The 22,563-nt window shown below is 41.5% G+C and overlaps 2 protein-coding genes across 2 annotated transcripts in view; one reads left to right on the forward strand and one right to left on the reverse strand.

Moving 5' to 3' along the window:
• Nucleotides 1-22,563, reverse strand: part of ANXA11 (annexin A11) — a 192,673-nt gene that overhangs the window by 63,188 nt on the left and 106,922 nt on the right. The gene's annotated exons all lie outside the window — the stretch shown is intronic.
• ZCCHC24 (zinc finger CCHC-type containing 24) overlaps nt 731-22,563 on the forward strand; it is a 116,573-nt gene continuing 94,740 nt past the window's right edge. Inside the window, exons 1-2 of the mRNA XM_061450456.1 lie at nt 731-1,249; nt 18,472-18,672. Of these exons, the coding sequence (XP_061306440.1) occupies nt 1,010-1,249; nt 18,472-18,672 (441 nt within the window). The 5' untranslated portion in view covers nt 731-1,009. The remainder of the gene's footprint in view (nt 1,250-18,471; nt 18,673-22,563) is intronic.

Below are 22,563 nucleotides of genomic sequence, written 5' to 3' on the forward strand. Positions count from 1 at the left end.
CTTTTGTGCTACCGACTCCTTACAAGGCCTATTCAGCTTTAACTCCAGAGTATCCTACCGCAGCTAGGCTCCCCAAGAGCCTGCGCCAGGGCTACCTAGATGGATTTCAAAGGGAACATCACGCCGCTTGCCTGCCTTATTTGGGAAACCCTAACTGCAAGGCTTGGCACAACCTCAGTGACCGAGCAAGCCTTCGTAAACCTGGAGCTCTGGCAGTGAGAAGGAACCTCAGATTACGACGAGCTCCTAGCACGGGCAAAACCCAGAAAAGGACAGTTTTAAGCGAGGGCAAGCTGACGAGGTACCGAGCGAAACTCGCGGAGTTAAAAACAGCCGCGAAGCGGCCCCGAGAGAAGCCCTGGGGAGGGCTTTGAGCGTGTTTGGCGTAAAAATCATCAGGAAGAAGGAAAAGGAAGGCCGTGGAGCGAGCGACGCAAACCAGGCGGGCGAGCCGCCAGCGGCCCGGGGACACCCCCCGGCCAGCGGCCCGGGGACACCGCCTGTACCCACACACGTACCCACACATGTGCGCTCACGGAGCCGGGGAGGGCGGGGGGCGGCGCCGGGACTCCCGTGCACCCACAGCCACCACCCGCCCCCTGCACCCCCGCGGCGGGCGGGAGGCGTATGGGGGCGCGGCGCCGCGGCCGGAGCGCCGGCAGCCCCTCCCTCGCCGCTGCTGCCTGCCCGAGTGGGAATAAAGACAGATAGCGGGGCAGGCAGCGGCCGGGCGGGGAGGGAGGGTTGAGCGCAGAAAGTTTTCTGCGGAGCTCGTGGGCGGCAGCAGCAGCAATGCCTATGCTGCGCGGAGCGCTGTGCGGGCGCCGCCGGCCTTAGGGGGAGCGAGAGCGGAGCGGGGCCCGGCAGCGAGACCCCGGTCCTCTCCTCTCCTGCGGGCGGCGAAGAGGAAGCACGCCGGGCAGGGACGGAAAAGAGGCGCCGGCCGGAGCGCGGGGAGGGGGAGCGGCACCGCGGGGACAGCCGCCGCCGGCGGAGCCCGGGGGCAAAGATGAGCTTGTTGTCAACCATCGACACCAGCGCCGCGTCCGTCTACCAGCCCGCCCAGCTCCTCAACTGGGTCTATCTCTCGCTGCAAGACACGCACCAGGCCAGCGCCTTCGATGCCTTTAGACCCGAGCCCTCCTCGTCCCAGCACCCTGACCTCGGCTACACCAAGAGCCCCCCGGAGCTGGGCTCCTCGCTCAGCTCCAGCTATCTCAACAGCTTCTTCCAGCTCCAGCGGAGCGAGGTGAGTCCCCGCCGCCGCCACCCGGTGCAGCCCCCGGCCCGCTGACCCCGGCCCCCACCCCCGGGCCACAACCGCCATGATGCCCCGGCAGCTTTCCCCCGCCTCCCCCTGGCCGGGACCGAGCGCGCCGGCGGGACTGGGCAGACCCGCTCCCAGCCGCTTCCCTCCTCGAGCCTTCCTCCCCGCCGAAGCCCGCTCCCGCTCCGCCAGCCCCGGCCCCTCGGCGCTGGTGGCAGCGCCCGTCCCGCTAACGGGCCGGCGGCCGGTCCGGGGCGAGCCGCCGCTGCCGGAGCGACATTGGCGAGGCCGCCCGTCGCCGCCTCCTCCCGCAGCCGGCGAGCGGCGAGGGGCGCCCGTGTTGACAGTCTGGTCAATGGTTACACCGGTTTCCCTTGCCAGAGGGACGGGGGACACACAAAAACAGTGCCACATCCGTCAGAACGTACAGAAATTCCACCCGCCCCCTTTATATTTCTCCACAAAGTGATACTTTAAAAGCTGAATATAAAGAATATACACAGCTTAAGAGAGATCAGAGACCAGCACTAGTGGAAAGGGAACGTGACAAAAACAGTGAAAAGAAGTTTTGCACACATTTCATAACACAAGAATAAGACTAAATGAAACCAAAGGGAAGGAGGCTAAAAAACTAGGGTATGCAAAGACAATTCACTGTGGAACTCCCTGTCACAGGAAGTTGTTGAGGTCAAGCACTTCTGCATTGGAGGTATTTCACGTGTGTGGGGATAGCCGAGGTGGCACCTTGAACACCATAACTCACAACCTCTCCAGAAGAGATGCAACAACATATTTATTCCCTACCATGGGACTCTTGCTGAAGGCATTCAGCAGTGCCTCCACTTGACACGGGTTAGATGGACTATGCATCCAGCCTGCCCTGGCTCTTCCCACAGAAGTTCTCTCAGTGCCATTTATGTTGAGGTTTAAGAAGTGTTCTCAGTCAAAATACACATTCCTGTTCTGTCAGCAAAGGTACAGGGTTGTTAATTAAAAACAAATCAAATTCCCCAACTGCTCTGGTGTTATAGCTGTTAGCAGTTAAGAGCCTGAGTTATATATACACATTCTTTTTTCCTTAATTAGAAATTCTTTCTTAAGAATTTCACAAAGTGCATCCACACTCAGACACTATTTTTGGAAGTATGTAGTTCAAGATCCATTCAGTCTGGTGTACCCAACCTTATTAAGCACAACATAACATACCCAGTTTAAAACCACGCAGACTTGCCAAGTACATTGATTTTTGCAAAAAGGCAATCAGGCAGTGTAATTTAAACTTCTGGCTACCTACCTGTTGATAGCAAATTTGCACCTTTCTGCTTGGCTTATAAGCTTTGTGGTGCGCAGGTAGTGACAAGATGCCAGGAGTTTGGCCTGCATGGGCTCTCCAGATTGGGACCCTGCTCAAGTCTGTGTTTGTTCCAAGTTAGAACACATTGTGCTCACAGCAGGTTCTTTTTCTTCTTGGGAGAAAAAGGAAAGAAAAAAGTAAATGGAGGCTGCATTCAGGAAGCCTTTGAGACAGTCTCTTGAGAAACTGTTTTCTTAAATTGTCTTCCCCCCAAGTTAGTTTTCTGCTTCTACTATACTCTTTGCAAGTAGGGCTAATCCTTTTGTCACACTCTCTCCCTTTCCATTTGGCTCACATTTCTTTCCATTTTCCCTCCAGAACTTTTCTCCTTCTTTCTGGAAAATCTTTTCCTTGGTATGCCCCTGTTTCAGCCTTAGCTCTGAGCAGTTAGCCCCTTTGCAGTCTCACCCAGCCACGCTCCTTTTGGATGCCAACACTAGCTTTAGCTGATGCATTTCTGTATGGATTCCTATCATCCATGAGTTGTATGGATGCAACTTTATTCTGCTCTTTTTAACCTCATTCCACTTTTGCGAGGCACATGAATGACAACAGCTGAGAATGCAAGGTCTATAGCAAGCCTACAGCATTCACCGTTCAGGAAATAAAGACTCGTTTCATTCTATTCAGATATTGCAATATTTTTAAAAGATCAAGCATGTTAGTTTGCTCCAGTTCATTTTCCAGCTTGTCACAACAATAGCATTCACTAAGTGGCCAACAGAGACACTTCTGTGTTTCCAGTCTTTACCTGAACTGTGTATTAATACAGGGTAACCTGAAAAGAGGGAAAGAGGCACCCATCTCATACGGCATGGGAATGCATTTACCCTGATGGATATACCCTGAGGAAAGCAGGGGACCCTTTAGTTGCATAGGCTAATGCTGCCTGCTTATACAGCAGCTTTCCTTCAAGGGTTTAGAAGGCATTAGAAATACTGTTGCTCAAAAAAAGGTGTGTCAGTATGTCTGATGCTCTGTTCTTTCCAAAGCCTGGAAACTAGGCTGGTTTTCTGGCAGGAGTCACTTAGAAGTGTCATGCACTTAATTCTCGAGATGCTAACATTTGTTTATTTGCAGATGCCATTGGGTATACACTACATATTTCAAATGCATAAAATTATTTTGGGGAACATTAGTATTGTATGCTGCTTATGCTATAGTGGGCTTATGCTATCTTTGGAACAACACATAGCTTTCCACAGTTAAACTGTTGACTGTTTTCTACACAGTGCTTGCTTTGGTTGGCATTTTTTTTTCCCTCCCAGTTTTGTCCTGGGTTGGCTTAGCCTGGAGTTGAGCTGTGACAATGATTGACACATAGCTGTACACAATATTTAGAAAGTGATCTAATGAGCAGCCAAAATAGCAACAGATTGAGAAATGATAGGATCATAGGGTATAAAATAGTCGTGCGTCCTGTACATTACATTGCAATTGAAAATTTCTGGAGGAGAGCACTTGGAACAAGAGGCAGCACTTGTGAAAAGTTGCTATTATACAGGGTTTGCAAGTCTGCATGGCAGTGCCTGTGTATGTGACTTGCATGCTGACCAAAGCAACTGGACAGAAAAAACCTCGAAAGTGCCAGCACCCACAGAGTAGTCTTGCACTTCACCAAGATTTTTGTCCTCCAGGCTTTTTCCACTACAATGGACGCCTTCTAAATAAACATGATGAACACAGCTGTTTGGTGCATAAAAGCCCATTGTACAAGGAAAAAAAAGCAATAATAAAGGTTTAAACAGTAAAGCAACAATGAGTGTTTTGTTCCATATGCAAGACTCATTTTGCAAAACAGACCTGCTTTAAACAAAACTTTACTGCAGCTTTTATTGTCCTAGATATGAAACGAAAGCATGTTATAACATTAAGATGCATTAAATTGGCTATTGAACTGAACTCCACCCTCATTATAACACCATCCATCAGGGCCAAATATTTGAGGTTTTGTTGTGGGGCTGGTTACAGGGGATTTAATGTATTTGAGACAGAGCCAGGTAACTGTGGCTTTGTGTCATTGAGTGTTATAATTGAGAAACCTAGAATAAGGGTGTAAGAGACTCATATGGTATGTTTCTATACTCACAGTAGGCATCCTACCAGATCAATGCTTTCTTCAGTCAAGAAGAGACAGCAACCAGTTACTAGGAATTACCATATTATAGCAATCAAACTTGGTTCTTTGAACCCAGAGTGGCAATTCTGGCAGAAGCCAGTATTTACACAAGAGAAGGAGCCTGTGTCCTAATGACTTCTTTGACCATGTGCAATACTCTGTGTGTCTTTCAAGAGAATTCCTGCCAGAAACCTCTATGGCAGCTACTTTTGGGATCTAAAGCAGATCTTATTTAAACACAAATAACTGCATATACTAGATTAGAAAATAATCACTGTTTTCAAGAAGTAATTCATGTTTCTGACTCAGGAACTTCCAGGTCCAGGCCTTATAGGCAAATGGGGAACTAACTGGGAATGAGAGAACATGGGCTAGTTCAGTTCACTATAGTAAGGTGCAAGGTCACTCAGAAATGCAATTTTGCAGAATTAAATAAAAAAAAAAAAAAACAAACCAAAACCAGCATGTACTGTGGAAAATAAAGTTCCAACCTCTCTGAAACAGAAGCAGGTCTGCAGCACTGGGATAGGTAGCACTTATCAGGAAGCTTCCCAAAAAAAGTTGGTATGACAGTGACATTCATATATTAATGACAACAACAAAATCCCATGAAACACTGTCAAGAACAAAAGTCTACAGAAGCAACTTCGCATTTCTACAAAAAAATACATTTTATATCAAACTTGGTTTCTATCTGTCTTTGATAGAATTAGAGGAATACGCACTAGCCTGATACTTGTTAAGAAAAGAGCTGATACTTAGCCTAGGTGAATTAATTTGAAGGATGATGACAAGATTCATCATTCTTGTAGTATCAGAACAGTACAGGGACTGCCGTACAAGATCAGGTCATTGACCCACTTAATGGTCATATCTCTGAGAACAGCCATGATTAAAAGATTTAAAAGAGAGAACAAAACACTTGGCAAGAAGTGCTCACCACCAGTAGGGTCCTAGGGCAGATACAATGGAGATGCAGATTAGCAGAAATTGCCATATGCTCCAAAATATTTCCGATTCCGTTTGTTTTGTGGAATATTATTAGTTATTCTAAGACAGAGAGTATATACGATCCACAGAGTGCTTAATGTGCTCAGTACTGCAGCCAGGACTTCTTGCTTCTCACTTGCAATCTAAACAACCGCAGTATTATCTACTCTTATTTCAGAATAGTTATTGACAGTCAGAGTAGTGCAGTGTACAGGTTGCCTGCAGTACATGAAGGTATCCGTTAATAATAGTGATTATTACTTGATTGATCTCATTTTCATTTTTCTCACTATTCATGTAAATACTAAAATTTCAGTGCCCTCATCCTTCTACAACTTCGACTGAAAAAGGAATTGCTGGGCTATTGCCGTGTTGGGGGAACTTGTGCTTTCTGCCTCAAGGTGATTGTACATTACAGATATTTTGTGGATACTTGAAGTGCCAGTCAGCTCTTTTTAAACTGCTTTTCAAGAAGTTAAATGTCAGCTCTCTTACTGGTCCTTGTAAGAAATTCCAGGGAGCTGAATCTCTGTTAGTCAGAAGACAACGTGCATTTGGAGATCTTGGCAGCATCGGCCTCCTCCATCCTCCCACACAGCCAGCTCTACAGCCCTTTTGACGATATTGCCTCGTCACACAAAGTGCAGCTTTCAGAGCCCACTCTCTATTCTGGACTCAAACAGTCAGATCCTCTTACAGGTATTTGGGGGTAACAGCTACTCTATTTCCAATTCCAGTTGGATGTGTGATTTAAAATGCAAAATTTTGAGGGTTTTAAAATCTAGAAGCATTCTTTTTTGCTTCCTGTTTTTATTTCTGCATCCATGGCCTCCTGCTTTGCTAATTCTGTCTTTAGAAAACACCCCTTTTTGCCAGGGAAGAAAAAAAACAACCATAAGTGAACATACCGCAGGAATTGGAATCTGTATTTTGTATAAGTGAGAAACTCAAGTTATCATACAAATTACACTCTTCTATTTGTATCCTCTTTGTATCCCCTAGGCATGGATTTAGACTTCTCGACTCTCTAGGATTGTGGCTGTGGGCTGCATATGGCAGATACCTTTCTTATTCTTGTCACTGAGGCTAAATTACCCAATAGCTATTTGATTGCAGAAGGGAATACACAAGAGCTTGGTTCTCTCAGGCAAGTACTCTAAATACAGTTATGTTGCTTTTGCACAGGCTTCATTACCCAAGTAAGAATAGCAGAAAGCTCCCAGAAATACAAAGAGAAGGTATGTCAAAGTTATACTCCAGCAGCTAGAGCCTCCTTTGTTGCTTCCTTACCCTCCCCACACCTAAGCAAATACCACTGTAGCTCTGCAGCACACCTGCATTACCTCTAGCTTACACTAGTTTACATGCTTACACTAGTTTACAGCAACAAAAGTATTACCCACCATAGTCTTCTGCAGCTACTTACTATCATGTCAAAAGCTGAACCATGTTTGGAAAGCTGGCAAAAGCTAAAATATTAATTGCTGAACTTAAATCAAGTCTTCCAGAAGAGGAATATAGGCTTTGTGCTTTACTATTGAATTCTTTTTGACAAGTAAAAAAAAAAGCAAAAACCCAAAACCCAAAAAGCTAGCAGCAGAAAAAAGACAATTATATGTGTTCTTCCTAATCAGTTGAAAATATTACCAATTCTTCCAAATCTCTTGAGACTTTGTATTTATGCAAACAACTTATGAAGAAGAGATTCAGCATTCACTTTCTGTCTCATGCCTACATCCATGTCTTGAAAAACTTGATGAGCAATACACATAAAAAGCCCCCCAAGCCATAACTGAAGGCAAAAGCCTGTAGAATTCATGTTAGTTTTATACATACAGATTTCAGTTCCAGTTATGTGTTTACAGTTTCGTCCATCCAAAGTCACCCAAACAAAGGGGTGATACAACTGTGTGTTGAGTGATGATTTTTCATCCCTCCATCTCTTTTGCTCTGCAGACACAGTTACTCAGAACAGAAAGGGAAGAGCCTTTCCCAGTGAATTGCACAAAATAATCAGACGATCAAGTCTGACTTCATAGAATCATAGAATGTTTTGGGTTGGAAGGGACCTTAAAGATGATCTGTTTCCAACCCCTCTGCAAGGGCTGGGGACACCTTCCACTAAACCAGGTTGCTCAAAGCTCTGTCCAACCCGACCTTGAACTCTTCAGGTATGGGGCAGCCACAGCTTCTCTGGGCAACCTGTGCCAGTGGCTCACCAGCCTCATAATGAACAATTTCTCCCTAATGTCTAATCTAAATCTACCCTTTTTCAGTTTAGAGCCATTCCCCCTTGTCTTATCCCTACATGCCCTTGTAAAAAATCCCTCTCCAGATTTCTTGTAGGACCCCTTTAGGTACTGAAGTCAGCTTTAAGGTGTCCTTGGGACCTTCTCTTCTCCAGGCTGTGCTTCATTTATGAAGTGTATGGAATGAATGGATAACCAAAAGATAAACAAAGCTGCTTTTATCCAAAAGCCAATCTTGCCCCACTCCCTCTCCTTTTTTTTTTAATATTGTTGGTTGGTTTAGGGATTTTGTGGAATTGTACAAGAAAGATAGCAAACGACTTTTATTAATGGTCCTGTTACTTTGGTAATAAACAATTAGAAGAAAAGATCACATTACTGACAGTCAGTGATGAGGATTAATGCAAAGAAAAAATTCTAATTCAGAGTTTAAGTGGGCCGTTAAGAGGCCTCTGACTCCTGATTTAAGCAATATTTAAATATAAGACCAGAGGATTTTTTCCATACTATTCAAGAGTGAAAAACAATGACACAGTGCAGTTGCAGAAGGGTGCAGGCATAGATACTACGAAGCTAAATCATATAATACTGATAATATGATTTGCTTAGAAACAAAAACAAATGTGTTCTTATCTAAACCTGATGCATACCTATAAATGTATATAAAAGGGATACTGGGTATCACCTTAAAGGTTCTGAATGGTTTCTTGAAATACAACAGTTACTATTTGTACCTCTCCTCAGTTTCTTTTTGCCAGGTCACTTGCCAGCAGCCTGATGCCCATTTTGCCACTCTCCTTAACTGCCTTTCTTCCTCTTTTAGAAAGCCACAAAGAAATGATTAAATTAAATGGGAAGAATGTAAGTCTTTGCTTTATGGCAGTTTCCTTGGTTCTGTCTGGGTTCCAGAGAAGTTATAGTGGATCAAAGGAACCGATTAAGTTTTACAAAGCTATTCAAATCTTACAGTAGTGCTGACATAATTCAGACAGATGATATAAGTGTCACAACTTAGATCACTTTTTTTTCCTGCAGGTCATTTTTTATTCTCAGAAACATTACAGACAATCTGTGATCTGCTAAAAGTAGAACCTAAAATTATACACAGACTGACTTGAGGAAAGCAGAATAAATGCAGGGTTACAAGGCCTGGGCTTTGTCCATCTCCCTCATTGTCTAGCCAGGCCAGCACAGCTGTTGGGAGTTTTGGTGGTTTTTAAGTTTTAACGTGTCACAAACCCAGCCCATTACTTTCTATCTCATGTTTTGGTATAAGCAAATGCTAACAAGTCCAATACTTTGACTATGAGGAATTTTAAGGAGGCTTTTGCAGGCTGTTTTTCTTAGCTCTTTCAGCTGCTGCTGATAGGAGATCTGCTGCCTGGTCTTCCAAAACTGTATCTTGGGAAATACATCTTGTATTTCTACAGATTTAGTTTGAAGCCAGTGCACTCATGGTCCGGGACTTGAGCTCTCATGCCCAAAGCAGAAATACGTTCCTGCTGTATTAAACAGCCACCCACACCTACTCCCTGCACATGGCATGATTTGGCATCATTTTTGAATGAACACAAGTGCAATACCCTGGAAGGATCATGGGAATCTGGAAATCTATATTTTTATCTCTCACAGCTAACTGCCAACCAAGCAAACATTTTAACGGGATCAGCTTACTTCCATAGGTTTTCTTCTTGCCAACATAGAGGTTCCAGGTTTCTAAACTTTATTGCAATTGAAACAGGGGATTTAGGGCCTATATTTCTTCACACTAAGTCAGCCTGCTAGGCAACTATCTATGTGGCGTGTATTAGGGCTGTGGATACCTGTGGTTGAACAGAAAGCAAAGGAACTATTGTACCATCATTGCATCCTGAAAATGGGGGATTAGTAAGAACTCTTAAGAGCATTGAAGCACCAGTGGTCTTTGAAAGAAAGGTGTTCTTATAAATATCTCTCTCCAACATACATTGTAACTGAAATTAATAGAGTAATAGATTCATTCCTCTAACAGATCCAACCTGGAAAAAAAATCCTTAATTCTACTTGGAAACCAGATTACTCAATTGTTATAATTTATCTGAAGCAGATTGTGTTTAGTTTTAGGTTTACTTGCTTGGATCACACCAGGCTGTGCTGTATCACAACTGATTAAAAGGGTGGCTTTAAAAGTAGATAAAAGCTTTAAAAGCTAGATTCACAAAATGAAATTCCAGCCTGTCATTTAGTACATGGAAATAATTTATTTTCCTCACTATATTTAATTTAATAAAAGTTTTTGTCTTCCTATGAGTGCAGGAACTGAGGCCCTAAGCGCATTGCTAGGGGCCCATTCTGGGCAGATGATGTATTGTTTCTACCTCTGACAGCGACCTTAGCTTTGCCTCTTTTAAACCTTGGCAGCCATCGCAGAGGTTTCTGTGCCAAGAAGGCATTACTGAATGTAAATGATATAAACAAAACTGTCTCAGACTTAAAGTTCAATCTAACCCAAAATGGACATTTCTTAGCAAAACCTTTCATCACGCAAGAGCTGCACAGGAGGTAAATGCTTTCCTAAGTGTGTCTTGAACAGGCACATATCTATTTCCGGGTGTTATTTTTCTTATGTTTGGAGTGTCAAAAGACCCACCAAATGAGAGGAAACCCGACTCTTGTTTTTCAAACTGCAGGTCAGATTGAGACAAGATTTCCTGCAGGAAACAGAGAAGTTAACAGAAAGTGCAGGGGTCAAAACATGTCCATCTGTTTCTCCCCTCACTTTATGCTATACAACCTTCAAAACCTCCTCCTCGTCTAAGAGCCCTTTCTCAACAAAATAGGGTTGTTTTTTACACTGCGAGGAGGCAATGGGATTGAGGTGTCTGGCAGAGGCCCTTCCCGCAGCCCTCTCTTGCAAAGGTCAGGGAGGTTGGCAGTCTGCAACCTGGGGGAGACTCAGCTGCAGGCAGTCGAGGGACAGGGCGAGAAATGAAAGCTCCTGTGGAGATGTGTTAAAGTAATTTGCATCATGGATGGTCTCTGTTGTCCCTAACATAGAGCTCATGTGTTAGAGCCTCTCTTTAACGTAAGTGGGCAGTTGTTCAGCAGATGAAAAGGATCCCTGCAGAGCTTGGTGCAAGATTTAGAAGGTTCCTCCAAGACCGTGTACCTCGGACCAAAGGAAATCTCTATCCTCTCCTTTCCCACCTTTCCATATCTGCCATTAAAGGCTTTTTTGCAAGGTTACCATACATTGTGTAAAGTAAATGTCCTCACTGAGATCTACAGCAAACATTTCCTTGAGGCTGGAATAAAGAGGGTCACAGTACTAGCAGAGAGCCAAGAGGCCTACCTGAGACTCAGCAAGCCTGAAGATGATGACTGATCAACTTATTAACTGTCAATATTTTCTTACTTCTATATCACTGTATAGTAGATGGGGAGCAGCATTTTTTTTATATATATATTTTTTTCAAGATCCAAAGATTTGTGAAACTCATTGAAAGCTTTGGATTAAAATGTTAGAGATAGTGGATTTACAGTACAGCGAGATGGTGGCATACCTTGCTCTTAAACCTTGCTGTGAATTGAAGGTACGCCAGTCATTTACAGGGAAGTGTGTGGCACCCATTTGCTGTCCTGCAGAGTCTCAGCAGTAGTGAGCAATTACAGCCTAAGAAGCCACAGCCAGGTGAGCTGTCAGATCTGGAATAAATAGATTAGATAGATCTCCTGGATTAAAGATTCATCACCTTACCATTCACCTGCCTCACAACTACTGGCAAGTCAGGACACATTTGTAATTGTCTCCTTAACACATTGCTTCTGCAATAGGAAAGTCCTAGTGCCATTTATCTGACAATATTTAGAAGTAGGCACTAATGTTAGCAGTTTAATATGAGCATGTATTCATCTAAAAACTCCTATAGAAGAAGGATGAATTAAAGTATGTTTGGCTAGTCTAACTAGCCAGGAATGTATTAATTAAGGTTTACTTGGGTAGTCTATATTTATCTGTATTTTAGATGAGGAACTTGAGTAATTCACATTTTACTAAAGTCAACCCAAAGGCTTTTTTTTTTTTTTTTTTTTTTTTACAGCTAACTTAAACATTGACTTCAGAAGGAAACAGAAACCCAAGTCTTTTTTTCATCCTACAGGCAAACATTTTCTTCACCAAGTGATGAGCTTTGCTTGCAGTTATCCAATGATAAAATGTCACTGCGTAAACTCTTAAACTAGTTTCTGTAAAAGTATTTATAATTTACTAGAAGAGCGAAAGCAGATGTAAGCCATACAGGAGCAGTTTTTGAGGGTTTCCGTTTCAGCCGTGGTAATTAAACTTCTCCATTTCTTCTGGCACTCAAATTAATAACAGCTAAATTTATGACAGTATTTTCATTTAATCCCTCTGTTTTCAGAAGGCTTTGGGGTTGGCTGTAATCACTGATTCTGCATTTGGCCACTTACGAAGAGCTGAAGCACAGAAAAATCACAGATTTGAGTGCTTTTCTCTTCATAAGATCATCTCCAGGTGCAACTGTTGTGTTTTCACACGTACGACATGGCCCCACAGATAAATCCCATGGCAGAAGCAAGCCTTGGTGCACTAGCAGAGAAGACAGGTGTAGGCCCTCAAGTTAAGTTTTACATATTAGCACATACAAGACACTGAATTTCTGTTTGGGTAGCTTCAGATTTCTCTCTCCTCCAACATGGAAATAGCAACTGAGTGAGCATAATGACTTGTCTGTCCTGGAGTTTTATCTATGACACTGAACAGGGATTTACTCAGTTCTTATCTTCATGAAAATCCAAGCTGATAACTTAAGCACCTTTTGCCATTTCAGTGCAGGGCTAATAATTAGCATGGCTAGTCTGGTTACCATCATACACACTTCACAGACTGGAGAATGTTTATAATTTACAGTACATGAAAACCTTACTTTTCCCACACTGATGACAGGGCAACCCAGTTCCTTCTTCCAACAAACATCAAACATCCATGGCGCCTGATAACTTAAACTCAACTCTAGAAGTTAAGACTGCTTTATTTTTGTTTGCTTTATTAGGTTGGCAACATACTAAAGCAATAATAAGTCATCAGGATTTCTTTACTCATCGCTTTTCAATTACAGACTGTTTCATGTAGTGGAAGAATTGATGACTGGAATATGTTATAGGAATATTGGAATGTTGCAGGACCTCATTTCAGTATGTGCAATTAAAACAAACATGGAAAGAATCACTAGCAGAAATCATACTATCTTACAGACCACCAAACAAATGTACTAGCCACATGCAGGCTATAAACCATATCAACCAGCATAGGTCATTCTAGGTTCAGGTAACTGGTGCTCATACTTGAAAAGTAAGACTTACCACCTATTTGTTCAAATGTTTCATTGCATATTCCTACCAGTACCATTGTCTTTATTTTGAACATTAGCCATTGGTAAAAAAGAAGCTGAAGAGATAAATTCTATTTCAGAATTTCCTTACCCACCCTCTTGGCACATCAGGCACAAAAGCCATCTTTGAAAGGCAGGCACTAGGCAAGAGGATCAAGAGCATTTGCCAAATCAGTCACTTAACTAGGAATTTCTTAGAGGTGAGCAAGATGCTGGAACTCTTGAGTCACTCACATGTGTTACCCAACTGGAAATCAGAGTAACTAAGCTATAGAAGACAATAGTTGCCTCTTTCACAAAGGACCACACTGCAGCCTCATAGATTACGTGCCCTTTAACTGGAAACAGCAAACAAGTAACAAAGGAAGCCCTGCTTCCCAACACCGCCAACAGATAGAGTTTATAGATCTACTAAGCAGAGAGGTTACTTTCAGAAATTACAATACCAGATTTTCGTTTTAGTTCACATTCAGCTAAGTCGACAAGTTTCATAGGAAGGACAAACAAACTTACATCATCAGCTCAAACTTCCCAGCCAACCAGTTTCTAAGTTTTACCACCAGACTCCCTATCATCCCCCTATACAGAAAGATAAGGAAATCCTGAATTCATTGCAGCTGGCCTGATGAGCCTTGTAATTAGGACATGCAGTGTGGTCTTTCAACTTCTGGAGAATACTAACCCTTTCACTGCCAAATCCTTTCCATCTTGTTACAGCTCAGAATGAGACTCCATTTGAGAGGTATTATTTGTTACCTGCTTCTCAAAGATACAGGTTTAGCTTTGCTACTGGCACACTGTGAACACAGAGTAGTCATTGCTTTTGGTGGAAATCATCGGAGGAACAGTCTCCCTGCAACCTTCCAGATAAGTACCAATATACTTGAGACCAGAATGATTTAGAAAATGCATTTCCCTCTTCCTATCTGTTTTCCTTTCTACTGTGTCTGCCTGAGACCATCAACAACCTTCCTGTCATTCTGATCACTCCCTGGACATCCCCTTAGAGTGCGAACCTAATTCCAAGGTTTTGTTCAGAGCCCTTCTTAAAAATCACCTTGCAGCACTGCAAACACTTAGTAAGGGTTGAATTGCTGATTTGCTCAGTTAAGGTCCCCAGATAGGAAAAACCCCAACCTATTTTATGTATCTCAGCAATATTCATTCACCGCTTGTCTTCTACAAAGACAAAATGGACTAAATTTGTTTTCATCACATTCATTACATGTTCCTGAGCTTTCACTATTTGATTCCAGGGACAGGGCTGAACTTTCCCACCACCACCACCCTTGTTATATAACTTGGCTTTCTGGAATGGCTTTTTCCTCATTTCCTTCTGAAGAACCGGAGATTTCCGCAGCTAGCAACAGGATGTAACACCATTTGTGCCAGTGCTCTTTATAGCATATTTTAAGTGCCAGATTGATGTGTTTTTCGCATGGACTCAGAGTTAAATTGATTTAAGACTATTTTCCAGGTCAGATTGGCAGAAACTGCTGAAGTAGTTTGCCTGACTGTATAGCAGGAGAGATCGGCTGCATCTTGGGAGTGGCTAGGAATTTTCCCTAATGAATTCATTATTCTTTGAAGCACCACTGATGTTGGCAGTGTCCATCTTCTCTTTTGCTGTCATCTTCTGGGATGTTATATTTGTGTCTTTTCCTTTTTGAACATTGGCCCTCAAGATGATTATTATATTCAGAGCAACTCTGCGGAGAAGGACTTGTGGGTGTTGGTTGATGAGAAAATGAACATGAGCCGGCAGTGTGCACTCGCAGCCCAGAAAGCCAACCGTATCCTGGGCTACATCAAAAGGAGCGTGACCAGCAGGTCGAAGGAGGTGATCCTGCCCCTCTACTCTGCTCTCATGAGACCTCACTTGGAGTATTGTGTACAGTTCTGGTGTGCTCAACATAAAAAGGACATGGAACTGTTGGAACAAGTCCAGAGGAGGCCCACGAGGATGATCAGGGGACTGGAGCACCTCCCGTATGAAGACAGGCTGAGAAAGTTGGGGCTGTTCAACCTGGAGAAGAGAAGTCTGTGTGGAGACCTCATAGCAGCCTTCCAGTGTCTGAACGGGGGCTATAGGGATGCTGGAGGATGGACTATTCATTAGGGACTGTAGTGACAGGACAAGGGGTAATAGGTTAAAACTTAAACAGAGGAAGTTTAGATTGGGTATAAGGAGTAAGTTCTTTAAAGTAAGGGTGGTGAGGCACTGTAATGGGCTGCCCAGGGAAGCTGTGAATACTCCATCCCTGGTGGTCAAGGCCAGGTTGGACAGAGCCTTGGGTGAGATGGTTTAGTGCGAGGTGTCTCTGCTCACGGCAGGGGAATTGGAAGTAGATGATCTTAAGGTCCTTTCCAACCCTAACTAGTCTATGATTATAAGGAAGTATTTCATGGTAGTGTATGTAGACTGGATGTTTTGGCATGTCCAACTTTGGCATGCATTGCACAAATACCTTGCCAGCTGAACCAGGTGCCACTTTCAGAGCTGTGTGTCATGCTTTGGCCACAGAGCTGTTGGTGGCTGCTAAGATTATGATTTAGAGCCAGTATAGCCCATAGTCTGATGGGATCCTGGCCTTTGACAAAGCTTCTGGCTGCCATAGTTAAAACAAACAAAAGTTTGTAAAGGTTTGCTTACAATGGGCAAAACTGTGGTCATTACAATCCTTATGTTTTTGCATTCACCTGAAATAGCCAAGAAGGGTTGGTCATGGTGCCAAATTGCTCCCTTATAATGGGGGTAATAGCTCAGTGTAAAGGATATCTAGAAAACAAAATAGCCACCATTGCAAGCCACATGTCCAATTCAAAGCCTACTGAAGGCAGCAGACAGATATGTTTTGTTTTGTCACTGGGTTGGTCCTGGGAGCAGAAGTAGTAGCCTCCTGATGGGCAGGAGTTACATATTCTACATCCACAGGGTATGTTCCAGATTTCAGCAATAGGTAAAGAATTTGGGATTTCACACATTCTGTGTGTCCATACACCACCCTTCTATAAAAATCAGATAACAGGGAATTTGCAAAGTTACTGGTGGGTGTAATGCATGTGAAGTGCTTTAAGAATCTCTTGGCAAGAGGGGCTCTTTTTAAAAGGAAAGATTTTGTATTATTCCAAGTGTATGTGAAAGAAAGCGGCTCCTAGGGAGACAAGAACTTCTTGAAGACCCTTAATTAATGCTATTTTGGCATCCATAGCACTTCCCCTTCCTTTTAACAATTTGATGCCAAGAATTTCTCATTCCAATGTGTCCAGTAAATCCTAGAAAATAAATTCCAGTGACTGTTGGAAGTATCTTCTGTTGCTTGATGGCTAAAGCAGCTAAAACCTCTTTGTTAGTTTTTTCAATAGCTTTTCCTTTTAAAATCTGTGGGTTTAACCCCTGAAATAAAGTGGCTAATTCTCCTCTCAGCAGCCAGAACATCTTGCACCAGCACAGAATTATGCTGTGCTGGGAGTAAAATGATGAGCATTTCAGTGTCAGGACGTGTGTGAAGTCCTAACCCTGCCCATGAGATCAGCATCTACTTTGTTGCTCTTTGAACTGATCCTGCTCATCTGTACCAGCTTCAGCTTCATAAGAAAGGGTTAGCAAAGCTCAGCATGTTCTGGTTGACTGTCGTAAGGGTGGGTGAAGTGGATTATTATCTGTATGGTGGTGGCCTGCCACTTAGGCTGAATTCTTATTTGTGGTGTACACCAGCTGCAGTGGGATGGGAATCAGCGATAGATGGGACTCATCCAGATAATTGTACCTAGAGCTTCAGTATGATTCTGCTGGCATATGACAGTTGCCAAGAAAACACACTGGCTCTGCAGACATCCTGAATGTTTGAGTTCTCTGAAATAGATGTAATTCCATTTCAGATATATTTCACAAACTCTAAATCAATTCCAATGCATGCCTTCAATATATATATATATAAAAACATATATGACGTATGTGTAGACTTTGCTGAAATATTGGGATTTAACAGCACTGAAAAACAAGGTCTCCAGAGGCACATACTGGACTTCTTACCTCACTTTCCCATATGTAAGCAGTAATTCTTTGATGCCAGGAGAATTACATGAACATAGCATTACTGATACACTGTGAGGTGTATCAGACCTAACACAGAAATACCCTGTGAAATGTGTCCCATCATTTCAGAGTGGAGAGGACTGTCAATAGCTGGTCCTGTTTCTACAGATTTTCATTATTATGTTGGGTTTTTTTTTTTTTAGCTGGTTATTATTTACTTTTTAAACTCCAACTACACAATTTCTTTTGAGCCTTAACACATTAAAATAAATGAATCCTTGTTATCTCCATTAGGGAGATTAGCTACTTAGGTGTTTATGGGTTTCCTGCTGTTCCAAAGCTACTGAATGGAAAATTAGGAGCTCTTGATTTTGATTTGCAGATTGAGAGTGAAGACCCTATTGAGGTAAAGTACAAAAACTAGATATTTACTCTTTATCAGGAAATGTTTAAATCACAGCAGGTTTCCCCTTAGAAAATCCAAGACAGATGTTGATCTGAATGTTTCTTGTTATTGTTTTAATACGGGACTCTGTGTTGACTGTATTATTAACCAGATTGGAAATTAAAAATTACTTTACATTTTTCTTGGTGTTCTTTTCCTTTCCTTGACTTCAGTATTGTTCATGCAAGTAGTTTTGAATACAAAGCCATTCCCTTGTGTGGTTTCTTCTTTCAGCTTTTTGACTGCATATTCTAATGTGGTATGATCAAACAGAAGAAAGCAGTTGTTGCTCAGTGGAGAGGTTGGACTAAGTGAACCATGGCAAACTCAGTAGTTTGCTCAGCAGTGGGTTGACCAGCTCCACTGCACTGTGTTTGTGAAGCCTCCTTATTAATGACCTGTATATTGCTCTCCAAAATATGGAGCCATATTCTTAATCAAAAAAAAACAAAACCAACAGAAAAAAAAAAGAAAACCCAAACAAAAAAAAACCAACAAACCAAGAAGCTTTTTTTTTTTTTTTCCTGCTATTTTTGTCCTTCCCCTACTCAGATCAATCTCATAGCAATCCTTAATAAAGTACTATGTTTCATGTGACTTTTTTCTTTTCTTTTGCAGGCTCTGAGCAGCAGTCTGTACAAGAGTGCATCGCCTTATGGCTCACTTAATAACATTGTGGATGGGTTAAGCTCCCTCACTGAGCATTTCTCTGACCTATCCCTTTCTTCAGAAGCCAGAAAACCTAGCAAGAGGCCACCTCCTAACTACCTGTGCCACCTCTGCTTTAATAAGGGACACTACATCAAAGACTGCCCACAGGTAAGGAATATACAATTTCGTGAAAATTTTCACCATTCCTTAATTTAGTAACACAGAATTTGATCAAAATACTTCTTTGGAGTATCACTGAAGAAATATCTTGACAAAGTGCCATGCTAGCCATGTGTTCTTTTAATCTATCCTTTATCACAATGCTGATGGAAAAAAATACGCTACTTCATTTGCCTAATAAGCATTACAAAAGATACTAATCTAAGCACATGAATAAGTAAATTTTGGAAACTTTAAAAATGGGTACTATGTAATTTTCTATTGTGTAAAATTGTGTAAAATATGTTTTCAAGCAGCACACTATAGTCAGTTTGCAATGGTACTCAATAAAAATATAACAAGTTACATGTGCTAAAGAAGAAGAAATTGTTAAACTGAATGAGAACTTTGAATCAGTGTTGAACACAAGCTCCAAGTATTTCTGGTGTAAAATGTCTTTTGTCTCATATATTTGCCATGCTTGACAAGATGTGATGGTCTTGGACTCCTAGAACTTTTCTGTAGTGGCAAAGCTGGCAATATTTATTTCCTTAGAAAAGAGGTATAAGCCAGTGTGCACTAAAACCACTCACCAATCTATACATATTTTTTCTGGGGCTCCAAGACACAGTGTGAAAGGTTTCTCCATCCTCTCAAGTTTCAGCTGGATGCAGTCATGTTGCTGGCTTAAACTTTCACAACTCCAACAATATTCTATGCAGAGTCCCAAGGAAATTAAAGTGCTGCCAATACTTTAGAAATACAGATGTGGAGAATATTGGCATCCACTTCACTATGACTTTAACCTCCTACCCTCCTAGTGTGTGACTTTCAGCAGAATTAATCTGAACAAAATTAAGTACAGTTAATTTGCAGTTATGGATGTCAGACATATATAAGCCAAAACACAGGCAGAAAAGCATCTGCCAGCTGGGCAAGGTCATCATGAAATCAAGTCTAATGTCAGATGAGCTTTAACTGAATGTATTCCTCCTGCTGTTGTGCATAAACTAGACTGTTTTCTTCATTGATTTTAGCTGTATAGCTCTCATTAAATGTGAAATTAAATTACATTTGCAGTCTTGGGTGTAGCACTTGAAAATATTTTTACTTTGTGTTACTTCAGTATATGTTGAGTAAGACAGTTTTCTATAGGAAAAAAATGATGAAATTTTCTTTGCTAGGAGATCAAAAATGCTCTTGTTTGTATACTCCTGTATTTAATGTACTTAGTTTAGCATTCTACAGCAAATAGTAGAGATAGGAACATCTAATATCAGCTTGCAGAGATGGTTCCAAGCAAATGTGTCAATGTTGGAGCAGTAATGCTTTGTTTATTTCATAGGTATTTTTACAGTTTGAGGCACTAGGGATTAGAGAACAGTTAATGAAAACTGAAGACATACCCATAGAAATCCCAGGAGATGCAAACAAATTAAGGGTCTTGTAGGAAGATTAACTCACGTAAATTGCACATCCTATGTAATTTTTCTAAGATTTCACTAGTCATGTCTTCAGTTTCTCTGTGAACCAGGAAATGAGAAGACTTCCGACAGAGCATACTCTGTGGCTGGCCTATGAGCTAGTGAGTAATGAGTGAAGGAATACTGGATGGGGAGGCATCTGCTTGCTCACTGCATGCAGTCTTCTACAGTTACAGGCAGCCATATGACACAGCTCCTTTTGTAAACTGATTAAGTTTTAGTTGGGAAGTATTTGAATGTTTTGCCCTCACTATTGCTGATGTAGGAAGCTGCTCTGGAACCTCAGTCCTCTCCTAATTAGAAATCTTCCAAATTCCAGGATAAGTGCAACTCAGAGCTATTTTATAGTCATTTGCTCTCCTGCCAAAATTGTCCTCCACTGAAACAGCTCTTCTACCTCCCTGGTGTTTATCTCAGGATGTATTAATAGACTGCAATCGTATCCTCTCTCAGCACTCACTCTGCAGGACTAACCAAACCAGGTTTTCTCAGTCTTTTCACAAAAAGTATACAGACTCTCTATTCCTCAGTCCTTCTCATGGCTGTCCTCTTGTGCTTTTCATCTCCTAGGGCATGGCATCCCAGAACAGATTTCGTCAGTGCCTTTCACTGTGCGTGCACGTATCTGTTTCCATAGATTAAAATTTTTACCACTTAAGGAATAGGTGATAGGAAATTAGTTCTGCTTTATTGGAGATTTCTAACACGAGCATTTTATGGTCTAGTCTGGTAAGTACTTTCTTGAAAAAGAGCATACTTAAGCATTCACAGAAACTTAAGCCTTTCCCTTATATTATCCAGATTTGAGGACAGATGTACAGGAGATGACCCTCTGTGCAAGAGTTGTGCTCAAAATGTTGTGCACAAGAAGGAATCACCAATGGCAGGATCAGGCTTTTGTCAGAAAGAACCCATTTGTTACCACTGCTTTTGATGATAAGTGATTTCTTAATTTTAACATCATATGCACTATTTAACAGCTTAGATTTTGATGCTTAGTTTCACTACTGCTGTCAAAAATGAAAGTTGTTTTGCAAATCCTACCAAAACCAGGGCTGTAGCTATGCATTTTTAAAGTGCTTAAATTTGGACAGAGAAAAGAGATAAACTAATCTGATTTGGAGAAAACGCGAATCAGTAAATCATTCAGTATTTTTATTTTCTTTTTATATAACTGCTTAATAGGAAACAGATTTTGAAATGCTGTGTTTTATGGAGTTTTTCCTGCATAACAAAGAAATTGTGTAACAACTTTGAGACTTTATATCCTCCCTTAATTCTGCTTGTTATAAACACTGTAAAGATGTGTTCTTTTTCTGTTACTGTAAAAGTTGATGGTATACCACACTGATGAAAACACATGCATCAGTTCAGATTTGTATCATAAGAGATGATCATATTTTAAGAGGTTAAATAACTATAAACAGAAAAGGCCAGCTTTAGTATTTGAATACCTCAGGTATCTGCAGTTTGTCCAATATCCTGTCCAAAATTATGTCTGGAAGTTAAAATGGGATTTAGCAAACTTCTATTATCTTAGATTGCGGTTTCTGTGATCAGAGTGATAGAAAGTGTTTTCTGTTTTAGAAACTACCAGAAGTGAGAGCAATGTTATAACTGCAAGTCATGATTTCCAGTTGGTCTACCTTCACAAAAACTGTAGCAATTATTATATCTCTACAAAACACAGTACTTTTTATCTGCAGTCTCATTTTTATACTATGCCTACACTTTCTCTCAACTAATTTTGAGTTTCAGTGTCTTAGACGGTAACATTTTACTGATACCTCTCTGATGTTCTTTCACATACAAAAATATCATTGATGTGAATGAACGAAAATATCTAGAGAATAAAGGTTAAACCAGTGCTCTTAAACTTAACATAGCGATGCTTGTAAATTATCATAGACAGTGCCATCAAATATACAAAGTAGTTCTCTTTAAATAGCAAAGAAGGTGAGAAATGAGTGCTTTTCCTATCTGGTTTAGTAGTGGTTAGTTGTATGATATATAAATACATACATATGTAAATTTGTCAAAACTTTTTTTACGTATTTGTGTACTCAAAGATACTGTGCCAGTGTACATCTTATCTATTCATGATAACCATAGACTTTCTTTCCCTTGCTGGAACAAATAGTGATGAGCTCTGGGCCAGTAATAGTTAAGATCTATGATTCTTTACGACATTTATTTGTCTATCAGACGTAGAAGCTCATAGATGATCTTTTTAAAAATGTTACATTATCTGTTTTCACCCAATATCACTGTCGTCTATGTTTTTAATCCTACAAAATAGAAAAAGTGGTTGTGTTTGTAATACGCATGGCGTATATATAATGAATCTTGCTCCTTTACAGTATGGGGGAACCTAGTTCAGGTTCCAGGAAGTTGCAGAGTGGCTGAAGCTTTGCCA

Source organism: Pezoporus flaviventris, unplaced genomic scaffold (genome assembly GCF_033815535.1).
Source record: "Pezoporus flaviventris isolate CSIRO_AGI_PZ_B2104156 unplaced genomic scaffold, CSIRO_AGI_Pfla_v1 ptg000001l, whole genome shotgun sequence".
Classification (NCBI taxonomy): domain Eukaryota; kingdom Metazoa; phylum Chordata; class Aves; order Psittaciformes; family Psittacidae; genus Pezoporus; species Pezoporus flaviventris.